The sequence below is a fragment of the Triturus cristatus genome, chromosome 7, assembly GCF_964204655.1.
Source record: "Triturus cristatus chromosome 7, aTriCri1.1, whole genome shotgun sequence".
Lineage (NCBI taxonomy): Eukaryota > Metazoa > Chordata > Amphibia > Caudata > Salamandridae > Triturus > Triturus cristatus.
This window is the reverse complement of record NC_140590.1, coordinates 547,825,086-547,841,618: the sequence shown is the minus strand read 5'-3', so window position 1 is coordinate 547,841,618 and position 16,533 is coordinate 547,825,086. Positions and strand designations below refer to the sequence as shown.

The window sequence follows — 16,533 nt, the reverse complement described above, 5'->3', positions numbered from 1 at the left end:
AGGCACAACGTGCTTTGCAGCAACATTCAGCATGCCATGTGCACTTTCACTTTCCAAGCAGCCGAGACAATGGCGGCCGCTTCTTTGCAATACCATAGGTCTCACATTCAAGAGAGTTAGAGCCATTGGCATTGTAAATGATAATAGTTTAAACTCTCGCAAATACGAGACCTATTGCTTTACAAATGTGATTTTAAGGTCTCGCCTGACCCAGCGCAAGCGCTGGTCTGGCGAGACATTTTATGAGGGCTCCAAAAAGTGCTCCCAGGCCAGCCTAGAGCTACAGTGCATGTGCGCGGGCACGCGCGCCGCGCTTGACCGAGGTTACTTTCACTTTCGCGGCCGCACTGATAGTTGATCGCGATCACTTTCACGGCCGCTTGGCATAGCCAATAGGTCTCGCTTTTGGGACCTTATAAGTATTTAGTTATGCAACTGTTGCATGGCTAAACACTTATAAGGTCCCAAAGGCGAGACCTATTGGCTATGCCAATGCTTGTTTTGGGTTGTTTCCAAGCATCCCATACCCCGGTTTACACTTAATAGAGGCAGACCCCCTTTCTATAGACGCAGCTCGTCTAAAGAAAGGGGCGTGGCCTCTAAGTGCAAGCACGCATGAGGCACTTGGAAACAATATTTGCAATTCAATAGGTCTCGCGTTTGCGATAATTTAAGCTTTTGACATTTACAGTGCCAATAGCTGAAAGTCTCATACATGCGAGACCTATTGCATTGTAAATGCTTGTTTACATCTTCCGCCTGCACTGCCCCACACCCTTTTTACCGAATTGAGCGGTGCGGAGGTGCACCAGAAGACTGTGTAATGCGTATTGTCATATTTTATTGTTCTGCCATTTCTTCCCACACGCCTGTGTCCTAGGTCAGATATGTTCAGTGAATAGATTTAGCAGATTTTTCTCCATTTTATTGAGGGAATGAATAGCAACATGAGCCAGTCTCTTTTTTGTACCCTGTCCTACCTCACTCCCCTGCTCTTTTACCTGTCCAGGTTTAATAATTGTTACCTGATGTAACCAGAGGCACTAATTACCTCTCAGGGTTTTTGGGAGCTGCGGGACCCAAGTATGTGTAATAGTCGGGGGCACTAATTGGAGTAAGTATGGCACAGGCGGTGCCTACCTGCATATTTATTTATCCATCGGGCCAGTCTGCCCTGTCTAAAAAAAACCTGGGATGTAATTAACACCATCGTAAGTACCTGATACTGGATTTTTACAGTGAGTAGTGCATGCTTGAGTATGACTGGAGTGAACGAGCGGTGCTCCCTGCATGCTGACTACTAATAGAAGCAGACATTCATGCTATTAATGAGATTAAAAGGGGATCTGTAAGGTCCTGATGAAACCCGGATTACTCTTGGGCATAGAACAACCGGTTAAAACATGTTAAAACAAACTCTACATGCCATCCCACCCTGTGTTATAATCTCGCCAATGGTGCCCTATTAATAAAATTAATTTTTAGGTGTTCACCTACAAGCTATTTTATAAATTGTGGATATCCTATAGGGCATCCTCTCACTTCCCTGCCTCACTTAGAATGTGGGAAATCCTTGTGGTGGACCGGATGACAGCAACATTGGCATCAAAGGGACTGCCCGGTTTGGAGAGTCCTCCTCAACACCTTTACCACTGGCATTCCTTCTGTAATGATCCACTGGCTAAACCATGACCGTCCCGTACAGAAAATCTTGTCATATTACCAATATTATGGGAGAAATCTCCCAGTACATTCAGAACATTATTTGTGTTTTTTCCCCGAGGATGGACTACTGTTTTGGAGGTTGTGTGTTTGGGAACAGCCTTAGTGGTGGCAGGTCCACCATGCATTTACGACATGCCACCGGCTGGCACCTTTTCTTTGAAGTAGAACCTACCAGGGCCACAGGAGCAGGTCCCGGGATAAAAAGTCTGAAACAACTTTAAATTTAGATGGTGACCATCATGCTAAATTGTAAATGATTGCCTGCTTAGTGAACGTCCTTTGCGCTGTTCCCAGCTTCTTGTATCATCGATCTGGCAGACTGCGTAGCGAGAACAGGAGTGTTCCCAGTGTGAGGCAGGTTATTAACAGCAAGGAGGAAATGCATGGAAGGAAGCCATGACAGTTCTGTTGTATTGCACTGTTGGTCTGCAAGGCGGGAAGAAGACGGATTGTATGGAAACTTACTATGTGTGGCTGTCTAGGGATGAAATGCTATCCTACTAGTGCACACGTTTAGGTGCAACATTGAGGGAAGAGAATGAGTGCTTGTAAGCTGAGGAAGAGTTTATTATTTTTGTAATTTTTGGAGGTAGAAGCGTGTTGCAGTTCCTTAGGTTGTCAGCTGCGAGGTGGTCTAGGGCTTCTGGGGAACAGAGGTGCAGGAGGGTATGAAGAATTTCAACAGAAGATGAACAGTAAGTTCTGCTATTGGTGGGTTGTAGTGTTGAAATAATATTGGACAAGGGGGGCAGAGGTTGGTTAAGTATTCTGTTTTGATGGTCAAAGAATAATCCCAAAGGGGAGGTACTGTCGAAGATGGACTTCGTCTACTTTAGTATGGGAAGGAGGGTGATTTCCTTAAAGAAGAATTGGCGATCTTAGGTGTTGTGGGGTAACAAGGTTGCTGGGATTTCTTTTAGCACCACCTCTGTGGCATATTCATCATGATGCGTTGATAAACATAGCTTTGTAGTGGAGGGCTGAAGTGCTCAAGCTGCTCCTCACTTATAAGGCCCAGTGAGGCTAAAACCAGTCTGGGGCTGTTCCTGTTCAGAGGGGTCGTGCTCTGGCAATCCAATCTGGATTGTGCCCATTGTAGCAGGGCCAATGATGATTTGCATAAGGCACAGACTTGGGGGTGGGGCGTGGGAGGGGGATAAAAAACAAAAGAATATTGCCTAGGGTAACTACTTGTGGCCGAGATTATTGTAAGAATTCCATTCTCTGGCATCTATTTTATGCACAAGACAACAGAGTGACTTGTCCAAATAGAAGGGATTATTGCTACAGACGGGCCCTGTGGAGATGTCAATCCCCTAGTAATGGACACATTGGATATGTAGGAAGTAGGGAGATACATTACAGATATCAGCTCTTCTCTGATTGAACTGCATAGTTTGAAGTCAGGAACCTTCGTGGAACATAGGAGAGGAAAGTGGGATCCCGGAAAGGAGAAGACTCTGACCGAGGGGAGGGTCTTGCACTTCTTGAATTCCAGCTGCTGAGCAAGCATCGGGCAAACTTTGTTGCTGCCCTGCATTGAACCCCTGCCCCACTATGTTCAGTAGAATCTTTACCCAGCAGATTATGCCTTTAAAACAATATGAAACTAAATTATCTAAATAATACTCAAGTTCGAGGCATGTGGGCTGCTGAATTCATATCTGTTCATAGATCACCGCCTAGTGTTGGGTCCGGATGTTTGCACGTTGTTGTCCTGGAAGAGTCTTCGAAGTATCCTGGGATAGGTGACTCCTCCCCTGGACTACAGTGCGCATGGGCATCCCCTCCATCCTCAGATTGTTTTTTTCCGCCATTGGGTTCGGATGTGCTATCTTGACTCAAGTTAGGAAAATCTTTTTTCAGGCCAAAAGGCCTTTAGTTCGCGTCGGTACTGTTCTCGATCGGTATCGATAGTATCTTTGTTAGTTTACTAACTTCCAGAACAAACTTTCGCATCTTACCCGACCGTCGATTCGACATCAACGATGGAATCGAGGACACCATTCAAGAGGTGTCCGGTATGCAATGCGAAATATCCCCACGTCGACGTCCATCCGGTGTGCAACAAATGCCTTTCACCGGATCACGACGAATCTACATGCATGGCCTGTGCCAGATTTCGATCCAAGAAGACTCTACGGAATCGACGAGCGGCGAGACTCGAGGCGCAGCAAGCGGCACCGGCCCCGGCCGACATCTTCAACGCCGAGACCGAAGATGTCGAAGAAGTGGAGAACCTACCCTCCAGTCCCGTTTCCGAACATGACTCCGGATCGGAAGACGTCGATGAAACACTCTTTCGCAGAGATGAAGACGACACCGAGGTAGGAGACTACAATGAGGCCTTAGGGGCCGAAGAGAGTAGCTCCGGTGACGAGCAAGGCCTACCCGTTCAGAATGAAGAAAGCCCAGTGCAACAGTCTATGGCTCCGGTCGAGGGATCGCCTTCGGGCCTTACCCAAGACCTATCCCGCAGTTCTTCGGGCCCGCCCTCGGGCCCGGCCTCGGACATTCAGCGGCAGCCATTAATGCCCAAAACGGCTGGTTTCCCTTCTTCAAAACCGAAACCGAAAGCTGTATTGGTTCAATTGAAACCGAAACCGAAAGTGGCGCTGGTCGGATCGAGGCCCTCCACACCTTCGACGCCAGCAAAACACATCAGCACCGAGCGCACCAAACGAGACTTCGGTGCCGAACTCGAAGCGGCCGACGTCGGAGTCGACATAAGGAAGAAGGCCTTCGGTACCACCAAACCTGCTCGGCTCCCGGCACCGACGCAATCGACTCCGACCCCAAGGGTCAAACAGCCTGCTGCGTCTCACACCGCTTCCACGGCAACACCAAAGCCACACTCATCGAAGAAGTCGACGGCCATTCCCGCCCCTCGACTCGATGACCCACCGGCGCCGAAAAAATCCACGACCGCCTCGACAGAACCGGTCGGTGCAAAAGAATCGAGGGCGCTCCAGACGCGACCCATTGCTGCGCAAAGCACCAAAAAGAAAATGGCCCTCCAGGACACGTCGGGCTCCGAACCAATTAAAGCTCCAGCAGCCTCTTCGGCACCAGCCAACATTACTTTTGGCCTGCCACCATCCACGGCCCCGAAACTGTTTCAAATCAGGACACGGGTAACCCATACCACGATCACGCCTGCCGAACGCTCTGCGGAGACGTCTCCATCGCATCTAATCGACGCCGACACCGGCAGGATGATTATCCACAAACGGAAAATAACTTCGGAGCCGGCTTTGGACTCCTTCAGGATTCCACTTAAAAGAAAGCTGCCTCTGGCTTCAGAACCAGTTCTTTACGAACCTTTCCACTCACCCTACCAGGATCCACAATCCTTCTCTCCCACACACTCCGACACGGATGCGTTGGTGGACTACATGGGTGACCAAGTCCCCTACCCCGGAGAAATGGACCCTGACGGCCAACAGGACCCTGATCAAACTTGGGATGACCCTGTGGACCCAGGTGCACCTATGGATGCACAAGACCCGCAACTCTATGGAGCAAAAACATCTCCCACAGAGAACACTGCAGCGTTCAACGCTCTAATTGAACGTGCTGCGGCCAATCATGGGGTGCAACTTCACTCGGACACCGTCGAGGACGACTTTCTTATGGATACTTTTGCATCCTCAGAAAGGAATATAAAAACTCTACCCATGTTGAAGGGTGTCCTCAAACCAGCAAAGGACATCTTCAAGGAACCCACCAGGGCAAGAGTGATAAACCCCAGGATCGACAAGAAATACAGATCAGCACCTGGGGACCCTACTTACATCAGAGGCCAATTACCTCTGGATTCCATTGTCGTTGCGAATGCTCGCAAAAGGGCACACTCACAAACAACAGGTGACGCTCCTCCCCCGGACAAAGAGTCCAAGGTGTTAGAGACCTCTGGCAAACGGATTGCCGCCCAGGCAGCCAACATATGGCGCATTGCCAATACTCAAGCACTCCTCGCTCGCTACGATAGAGCGCACTACGACACATTAGAGCAACTAATCCAACATCTCCCTGACCAATACAGAGAAGGTGCAGAGATCCTCATCAGGGAGGGACAGCTCCTCACAAACGCATCCATCAAGTGTGCGCTGGATGCCGCAGACACAGCTGCCAGGGCCATAAACACTAGCGTCATGCTGCGACGACATGCCTGGTTACGAATCTCCGGATTCAAACCTGAGGTGCAAAACAACATACTCAACCAGCCTGTCAACCCCGACTATTTATTCAGCCCGGAGGTTGACACCACCCTAGAGAAAATAAAAAAGGACACGGACACTGCAAAGTCCATGGGGGCTCTCCAGACTCAGTCCTTTCGGAGCGGCTCCTTTCGTCGCCCCGGAAATAGAGGAGCAGGTAGAGGACAGGGGTCACAGCAAACATACAACAAGGGCAATACACAAACCACCTACGATAAAAACACCCGGGGTGGATATCGTGGCTCCAGTACAAAGGGCAGAGGACGCGGCTACGGCAACACCAGGTCCTCCCCCAAGAACAAGCAGTGACGCCCTCTCCCTTCCTCCCGACCACATAACACCTGTCGGGGGAAGGCTACAAAGGTTCCTGTCCACGTGGAACTCCATCACCACGGACAGGTGGGTCAAAGATATTGTCAAATACGGTTACTGTCTAGAACTAACCTCCACTCCACCCACAATACCTCCAAAAAACCGTCCTATGTCCTCAGAGCACTTAACGCTCTTACAGCAGGAGGTGCAAAGTATGCTTCTAAAAGGCGCAATAGAGGTCGTACCCGTCCACGAGCAAGGTACGGGGGTGTACTCCCTGTACTTTTTAATACCGAAAAAGGACGGGTCACTCAGACCTATATTAGACCTGAGACCCCTGAACCAATACATTCTCTCCGAGCATTTTCACATGCTCACTCTACAGCAAGTCCTCCCGCTGCTCAAGCATGGAGACTTTCTGGCCACACTGGACCTCAGGGATGCGTATTTCCACATACCCATTCACCCCTCACACAAGAAATACCTCAGGTTCACTGTTCAAGGGCAGCACTACCAATTCAAAGTCCTTCCCTTCGGCGTGACAACAGCACCCAGGGTGTTCACGAAGTGCCTAGCTACTGTGGCGGCACATCTACGGAGGCAGCACATACACGTCTACCCTTACCTGGACGACTGGCTCGTTCAAGCGAAGTCAGCCCAGCAATGTGCCAGCCACATGTCTCGCACCATCCACCTCCTTCACAGTCTGGGGTTCTCACTAAATTACCCAAAATCCCATCTCCAGCCCGCACACGTACAACAGTACCTAGGTGCGACTATAGACACTCTGGCGGCCACAGCTCAGCCAAATTTAGTGAGAATCAACAGCATGCAAATGCTGATTTCCAAGTTCAAACCACAACACTCCCTTCCCGCGCGAGTGTTCATGCAGTTGATAGGCATGATGGCCTCCTGCATCTTCATAGTCCCACATGCGAGACTACATATGCGCCCGCTTCAGGAGTGCTTAGCACGTCAGTGGAATCAGGCTCAAGGACAGTTGAAAGACCTAGTGTTGGTGAGCGGTCGGGCATACAACTCTCTGCATTGGTGGAATCCACAAAACCTTTGCAAGGGCCGACCGTTCCAAGAGCCTGTCCCACAGATAATACTGACGGCGGACGCGTCTCTCCAGGGATGGGGAGCTCATGTACTCCATTACACAGTGCAGGTACTATGGACACAACAACAAAAGAAGATGCACATCAACCTTCTAGAGCTGATGGCAATCTTCCTCGCTATGAAAGCATTCAGAGTACACTTGTGCAACAAAGTCGTGTTGATCCGGACGGACAACATGACTGCCATGTACTACATACAGAAGCAGGGAGGAACACACTCTCCACAGTTGTCTCATCTGGCTCAGAGCATGTGGAAGTGGGCCATTCAGAGGAACATGTTCCTCATGGCAGAACACCTCCCCGGCAAGGACAACCAGATGGCGGATCTGCTCAGCAGACACAGCCACCAGATGCACGAGTGGGAGTTACACCCATCAGTACTCCAACCGTACTTCCAGCAGTGGGGTCATCCAGAGATAGACCTATTCGCGACAAGCGAAAACGCAAAATGCCAAAGCTTTGCCGCCAGGTTCCCACATCCGCAGTCGCAGGGCAATGCGATATGGATGAACTGGTCCGGCAGATTTGCGTACGCTTTTCCCCCAGCACCACTGATACCGCTGGTGGCACGCAAACTCAGACAACACTCACTGACACTCGTCCTGGTTGCTCCAACGTGGGCACGCCAGCCGTGGTACACCACCTTTCTCGAACTTTCCGTGGTGCCGCATCAAAGGCTGCGGGTCAAACCCGAGCATTTGACGCAGAACCATGGAGAGATTCAGCACCCAGATCCGCAACAGCTGAACCTGGCAATCTGGCTCCTGAAGTCCTAGAGTTTGGCTGCCTAAACCTGCCACCTGACTGTATGGTCATCATTAAGGAGGCCAGGAGACCCACTACCAGAGCTTGCTATGCAGCCAAATGGAAGAGGTTCGTCATTTATTGCAATAATAATGACATTAACCCGCTAGACGCATCCATCCAAAACATTATTTGTTACCTATTACACCTATACCGATGCAATCTGGCGTACACCTCTATACGTGTCCATTTGACCGCAATATCAGCCTATCTACAAACCAGGCAGCACCTCTCTCTATTCAGAGTGCCTGCCATCAAAGCATTCTTGGAAGGACTCAAACGAGTCATTCCACCAAGCCACCCACCGGCTCCGATGTGGAACCTCAACTTGGTCCTCACACGCCTGATGGGTCCACCCTTTGAACCTCTACACTCATGCGAGATTCAATTCCTTACCTGGAAAGTAGCCTTCCTAGTAGCGATCACTTCTTTGAGAAGAGTTAGTGAACTCCAGGCACTAACCGTTCAAGAGCCATTTATACAGGTTCACGCCAACAGGGTCGTGCTACGTACCAACCCCAAATTCATGCCAAAGGTGGTATCGCAGTTCCACATGAATCAAACCATTGAACTGCCCGTTTTCTTCCAAAACCCACAAACTGTCGCAGAAAGGGCACTCCATACACTAGATGTCAAAAGGGCCCTCATGTATTATATCGACAGGACCAAACCCTTTAGGAAAACACAACAACTTTTCGTTGCCTTTGCCCCACACCACAAAGGTAACGCTATCTACAAAGCAGGAATAGCCAGATGGATCGTTAAATGTATTCAAATTTGCTATCAAAAGGCTAAACGCACTTTAACGATTCCCCCACGAGCCCACTCTACACGTAAGTTAGGGGCCTCAATGGCTTTCCTAGGAAACATTCCTTTGCATGACATATGTAGAGCAGCAACCTGGTCCACTACACATACATTTACCAAACACTATTGTGTAGATGTACAATCAAAACAGCAGGCAGCTGTAGGACAGGCTGTTCTCAAAACTCTTTTTCAGACCGCTGCAGCTGGCACTGGTAGCCGCCGCTAATAAGAGGGCACTGCTATATATTCTATGCACAGATATGAATTCAGCAGCCCACATGCCTCGAACTGAATATGCTACTTACCAGTATGCATCTGTTCTTGGCATGTAGGGCTGCTGACATTCATATCGCCCTCCCTCCTCCCCGGCGCCTGTAGCAGCTGCAGCTCTCAGAATTACTGTAAGCATGGTCATCACTTTCTATATCTACTCCATCACTGCCACAATGGCGAAAAACAATCTGAGGATGGAGGGGATGCCCATGCGCACTGTAGTCCAGGGGAGGAGTCACCTATCCCAGGATACCTCGAAGACTCTTCCAGGACAACAACGTGCAAACATCCGGACCCAACACTAGGCGGCGATCTATGCACAGATATGAATGTCAGCAGCCCTACATGCCAAGAACAGATGCATACTGGTAAGTAGCATATTCAATATGCGTATTGTGGATGTGGTTTTTACTTCTGACCCATTCATATTTAATAATATTCTATGCATTTCCTCAGTGTGCCCGATTTGTAGCCTGGGTACAGATTTGGATCCATGTACCAATGTTCTGTCTAGGATACTGGTGTCTACTGCTTGGCTATCTTTGCCATCAAATAGTCTCTTAAGCTTTTGCGGGCTCCTAGGACACCTCTGACGAGACGAGTTTCGGAGGACTGACTGCTCGGGACCACTGTCCTAGTGCTGGGACTGGAATAGAGACCTATATTGTTACTGCACCCTCCATTTCGGAAGTTCAGCATTTACAGTAGGGATAGTTGAGTAAAGACTTTTTCCAATCTCAGAATTAGTTCTAGTATACCTCAAGTTCCCAACTAGGATCTCAACCTCTTAACACAGAGGGCAGTTCCCCTAAAATTGTCTGCTTTGGATTCGTGTGACCTGTATTCTACTACAGATATCTTTTTTATGTTTGCTCTTCCTGATGAATCCTTGAAGTAGACCAAACGGAGTTTACTTTCTCTGTTGATCTCGTATCCCCCCTACAGGAAGCCACCAGTGAACCTCTTCAAACGCCAGGACCCGAAGGATGAAGCTCTGGCAGTGCTGGGCATGAGGGGTCCTCAGTCTCAAGACAAGGTTGGTATCTAATGGTGTGCATTCAGTGTGCGGAGGAGCATAAGTTCCCTGGCACCATAGCTTAGCCAGCTATAAAAAAGGTAGGAGGCATAGTCACTGGCACTCCAACCAGAAGTAGGAATATGTGGGAGACAAGTGCACCCCTGGCACTGCAGTCATGATACTGCATCAGCTGTGACCTGCATGGGCCTCTTGGATTTGCAGTCAACTGTAGCGCTCAATGGCAAGGACATACACCACCTCCTGCTCTTGGGTAAGAGTCGCGCTGGGGACACGTGCACCATTGGCTCTTCAGCCAACCGGATGTGAGGGTGACATGGGGATAACTAACAGTGCAGCTAGAGGTTAGTGGGTGGAAGTGGAAGCATCCTTGGCATTTCAGCAAACTGTGAATTGGTCAAGTGCGTCACTTGCATTGTGCCTAGCATTGAGAGCACATGGCCAAGCCTCACTTACATCTAACTGGCACTGCAAACAGATGAGAGGGGGAATGGATCTATTAGGTTGGTCTGAGCACAACACACACTGAGTCTAGCTTTGGTTGCCACGGGTCCCTGGGTTTTCAACTGGAGGAGAGAATGATGTGCCTGTCATTCAAGGAGGAAGGGGAGTATTTGCAACTCCAACATTATGGGTATTTTAAGGAGCTCACCGTTAACCAAGGAACTAAAACCAGTTGTAAGAGGACAGGAGCATTCTTGTCTCTGCAGTAATCTCCAGAGGAGTAAGGTCATCTATGTATTGTTGCCATATGTAAGCATCATTGACATTGCAGGAGGTGCACCCAACTGCATGGGCATCATAGGCTATGCAGCCAGCTCTTTACTATGGTCATTCCTGTCACTGCAGCCAGCTGTGAGTGTGCTCATGGTCACCTCTGGCACTACTGTCTCTAGAAAGAAGAGTTATTAGAGAAAATTAATCTAACCAACATTTGGTGCATTTCTCATGGAAATCGAATTTGCCGTGGGTGGGCCTTTTCTAGAATATACTGTTCATGTCAAAAACTATGAATAGAATTTAAGCTCTACAAATTACCAGTGGTTGAGATTCATTCAAGCATATCACCCATAGCCATTTTGTTTTCCCCACTGCGATGTCTTAAGTGTGACTAGTATTCTCAACGTGGGACCTATGGTCACTGTGCCATAGGAATTAAACTATATGCCCATTGGTGTCACCTAAAGGCTGAAACTGGTCTGGGGTTTTGCTTTTGTACTTGTACTGACATTTCAGGCTGGACTGTTCTATTGGAGCAGGTCCAAGGCTGGTTTGGTTTGCATATGGCCGGCCTCCGTCTAGACTGCAATGTGGCCCAAATTATTTACCAGTGACCTATATTAATTCAGGCATTTTACCAGTCACTGTTTTATTCTTCTTAGGGCTAAATGTATGCCTTGACATGGGCTCTGTGTTCATTATGTCAAAGGAATCAAGCTATACCTCACCAAAGAGACCTAAATTGCCTGAAACTGGTCTTGGATTGCTGGAGGAGACCTGACGTGGTAGTTCGGGCTGGACTGTTCTTATACGAGCATGACCAAGGTTGATTTGCAAATGGGCTAGAATGTAGCCCAAGTAATTACCATAGCTAAGAATAGTTCATGTTTTCCACCCATCACCTTTTTGTTTATCCTTGTTGTTTTAGCAACTTCATAAAGCAAAATAATCAGCACGATTCTGACATTGTGTTTTGTCACTTTTCTTCTTGTTCCCAAAGCTGTCAACCGGTTCTGAATCTGGTGATTCAGCATCGCCACCGAACAGCCACAGAGGCCCTCCCGCACCACCTCCACCGTGGAAGAAAGGAAGTGCTCCCTCTGACTCCATCCGCGAAAAGCAGCTGCCCCTCATGAACGTTTTCCCCACGATGCCCCGTTGCCAGCCCCCAGGAGCCCCACCTGCTCCGCTGGTACCCCCTGAAGCCACCAAAGCACCACCCGTTCCCCCACCTTTCATACCTCCTGCACCTGATACCCAAGCTCCAGGTCTGATGGGCAACAAGATCCAAGGTAAGCAAGCAGAAGCATTATTTTTTCATACACATACTTTTTTAATACAACACTAATATCAACTAATGGCATGACTGCAGTATACCACAGCTTTAAATGGTATGACTACAGTTAGGACCACAGTTTCCACTAAGGTGATCCTCCCAACAGACACATGTTTTAGAAAAATATCACAAGCTCTGCTCCTTTAAATTTTGGAGGCATTCACCTCAGCCAGGTCAGTGTGTTCTGGTCTGGCAAAACACGATCTCTGTTCTGTAGAAGCCAACCAGTTTTCTTTCACTCTGGATGTTTTTTCATGATCTGCTATCAATGCAACTTTTTATATATTTTCTGATAATAATTTATAATTTTTCAGAATTATTTTCCTAGTCTAAGTGGCAAATCCTAGATGTCTGCTACAGTGTGATGAAAGGAGGTTGGTTTAAAATGGGCCACCTTAGCATAGCTGTGCACCAATAAAACAAAGCCAACAGCCTCCAGTCCAGAATGTCTGTTAAAATGTTTGCTTTTAAACCATACCAGCCTACATACCATACAATACCAGCCTACATCACAAGCGGTGACAATCCTGGTTTGCAGGATTTTATGCCTAGAAATACTTCTCCCAGGCAAGATGCCTATAGTATTGGCTTCTAACCTTTCCTGGGTAAGACTGGTAAACCTCATTCTGTGGATTACTTGAAGGGCAACACGTTAAGCACCCAATAAAAGCCATAAATAAAAGCAGTGGTGTTGTTTCTGCGTAGCCTACTACCCAGCGTCCCTCTTCAGAGCCATATTCAAGACTGACCCATCCACTGGCGTGGATAAGTGGCTCAGCGCCATGCATAGTGGCAATGCATTTAATGCTGAGACTAATCCGTTGTCTGGTGTGTGCCTTCTGCTGGTCACATCCATTATGTAAAGTAGCAGGGTAGCTCTATACTTGATGAATATGCTCAGGTTATTGATGGTGGTAGATCTTGAACAAGCATAAGTCCCCTTCATCCAGCTCGCCAACCAACAACTTCTGTTTGGGAAATCCTCTTCTCCAACATTGTAACTGTACGCTGCAGAATCAGTGCCTTCCTTTTTAGGTCTCGCCTACGCTGTGCGCATGCGCTGCATAGGAGGGCCTTTAGCCGTCGCTCTGCTCATTTTCAAGCACACACTAGTGCTTGTAGCGGCATCCACCTTGCGGAAGCGAGCAGGGGCGTGCCACAAGCGTGAGTGCAGTGCTTGAAAATGAGCAGACTGCGCGCGCGCACGCACCACTCCCAGGCTCACTGCCTTCTCCCCCCCCCTCTCATCTTGCGGATGACTCATCTCCCCGATTTAACTTTATTTCTTTTTAATCAATTCCCTTTGGGGAAATTAAAAGTGAAAGCCTTTAATTTTTCAAACAGTCAAAATATTTGAAACGCGTTTCATTTGTATGTGTCTTTTTAAATTTCATCTGATATTTCACTCATACTGTGGAAGTTATGTTGAAACAAATGTCCTGTACCACTATGCTGTATGAATCCTAACAGCAAATGTGCCACCTATTTGAACAACACGTCCACCACCACCACGTCCACCACCACTGCGTCCACCACCACCACGTTCACCACCACCACGTCCACCACCACCACGTCCATCACCAGCACGTCCATCACCAGCACGTCCACCACCACCACGTCCACCAGCATGTCCACCACCACCATGTCCACCACCCCCACATCCACCAGCACGTCCACCACCACCACGTCCACCACCACCACCACCACGTCCAGCACCACCACCATGTCCCCCACCACCACGTCCTCCACCACCACGTCCTCCACCACCACGTCCTCCACCACCACGTCCTCCACCACCACGTCCTCCACCACCACGTCCTCCACCACCACGTCCTCCACCACCACGTCCACCACCACATCCACCACCACATCCACCACCACATCCACCACCAGGTCCACCACATCCACCACGGCCAGCACCACCACGTCCACCACAACCACCGTGTCCACCACCACCACGTCCACCACCACCACGTCCACCACCAGGTCCACCACCATGTCAACCTCCTCTACCACCACCACCATCACGTCCACCACCATCACGTCTACCACCATGTCCACAACCACGTCCACCACCACCACGTCCACCGCCACCACGTCCACCACAACCACGTCCACCACCACCTCCAGCACCACCACCATGTCCACCACCACGTCCTCGCCCACCACGTCCACCACATCCACCATGTCCACGACCACGTCCACCATGTCCACCATCACCGTGTCCACCACTGTGTCCACCACCACCACTGTGTCCACCACCACTGCGTCCACCACCACCGCGGCCACCACCACCACGTCCACGACTACATGTCCACCACGTCCACCACCAGCATGACCACCACCACGTCCACCACCACGTCCACCACCACGTCCACCACCACATCCACCACCACGTCCACCACTACTACGTCCACCACCACCACGTCCACCACCATGTCCACCACGTCCACAACCACACCCACCACCAAGCCCACCACCATATCCACCACCACACCCACCACCACCACGTCCACCACCACCACGTCCACCACCACATCTACATCCACCACCACTACCACCACCGTGTCCACTACCACCACCGGGTCCACCACCACCATGCCCACCACCACTGCGTCCACCACGTCCACCACCAAATCCACCACCACCACTTTCACCACGTCCACCGCAACCATGTCCACCACCACATCCCCCACGTCATCCACCATGTCCACCACCATGTCCACAAACCACATCCACCACCACGTCCACCACACCCACCACCACGTCCCCCACCATCACGTCCCCCACCATCACATCCCCCACCATCACGTTCCCCCACCATCACGTCCATCACCACACCCACCACCACCATGGCCGCCACCACCACGGCCACCACCCTCTTATCCACCACCACCACCATATCCACCACCCTCACCATATCCACCACCACCACCACCACACCCACCACTACCACACCCACCACGTCCACCACCACGTCCACCACCACCACATCTACATCCACCACCACCACCGTGTCCACTACCACCACCGCGTCCACCACCACCATGCCCACTGCCACCATGCCCACCACCACCATGCCCACCACCACCACGTCCACCACCACCACTTTCACCACGTCCACTGCCACCATGTCCACCACCATATCCACCACGTCATCCACCATGTCCACCACCATGTCCACAAACCACATCCACCACCACGTCCACTACACCCACCACCCCCACGTCCCCCACCATCACATCCCTCACCATCACATCCCTCACCATCACATCCCTCAGCATCACGTCCCCCACCATCACGTTCCCCCACCATCACGTCCCCCACCATCACGTCCCCCACCAACACGTCCTTCACCACGCCCACCACCACCATGGCCGCCTCGACCACCACCCTCTTATCCACCCCCACCATATCCACCACCCCCACCATATCCACCACCCCCACGTACACCACCACCACACCCACCACCACATCTACCACCACGTCCACCACCACCACCACGTCCACATCCACCACCACGTCCACCTCCACCACGTCCACCTCCACATCCACCACGTCCACCTCCACAACCACCATGTCCATGTCCACCACCACCATGTCTACGTCCACCACCATCATCTCTACGTCCACCTCCACCATGTCTACGCCCACCACCACCATGTCTACATCCACCACCACTGCGTCTACATCCACCACCACTACGTCTACGTCCTCCACCACCACCACGTCCACACCACCATATCCACCACCATGCCCACCACCACACCCACCACCACCACGTCCACCACATCCACCACCATGTTTACCACCACCACGTCCACCACCAAGGCCACCACCATATCCACCACCACCACGTCCAACACGTCCACCACACCCACCACCACCACACCCACCACCACGTCCACCACCACCACATACACCACCACGTCCACCACCACCACATCCACCACCACCACATCCATGTCCTCCACATCCACATCCACCACCACCACCACCACGTCGTCCACCACCACCACGTCGTCCACCACCACCACGTCGTCCACCACCACCACGTCGTCCACCACCACGTCATCCACCACCACCATGTCGTCCACCACCACTACAACATCCACCACCACTACCACGTCCACCGCTACCACCACGTCCACCACCATGTCCACCACCACCATGTCCACC

At 50.6% G+C, this 16,533-nt stretch overlaps 1 protein-coding gene across 1 annotated transcript in view; it reads left to right on the top strand.

Annotated features, from left to right (window-relative positions):
• MYO15B (myosin XVB) overlaps positions 1–16,533 on the top strand; it is a 1,465,505-nt gene that overhangs the window by 951,532 nt on the left and 497,440 nt on the right. The window contains exons 34-35 of the mRNA XM_085614939.1: positions 10,208–10,298; positions 12,019–12,310. Of these exons, the coding sequence (XP_085471065.1) occupies positions 10,208–10,298; positions 12,019–12,310 (383 nt within the window). The remainder of the gene's footprint in view (positions 1–10,207; positions 10,299–12,018; positions 12,311–16,533) is intronic.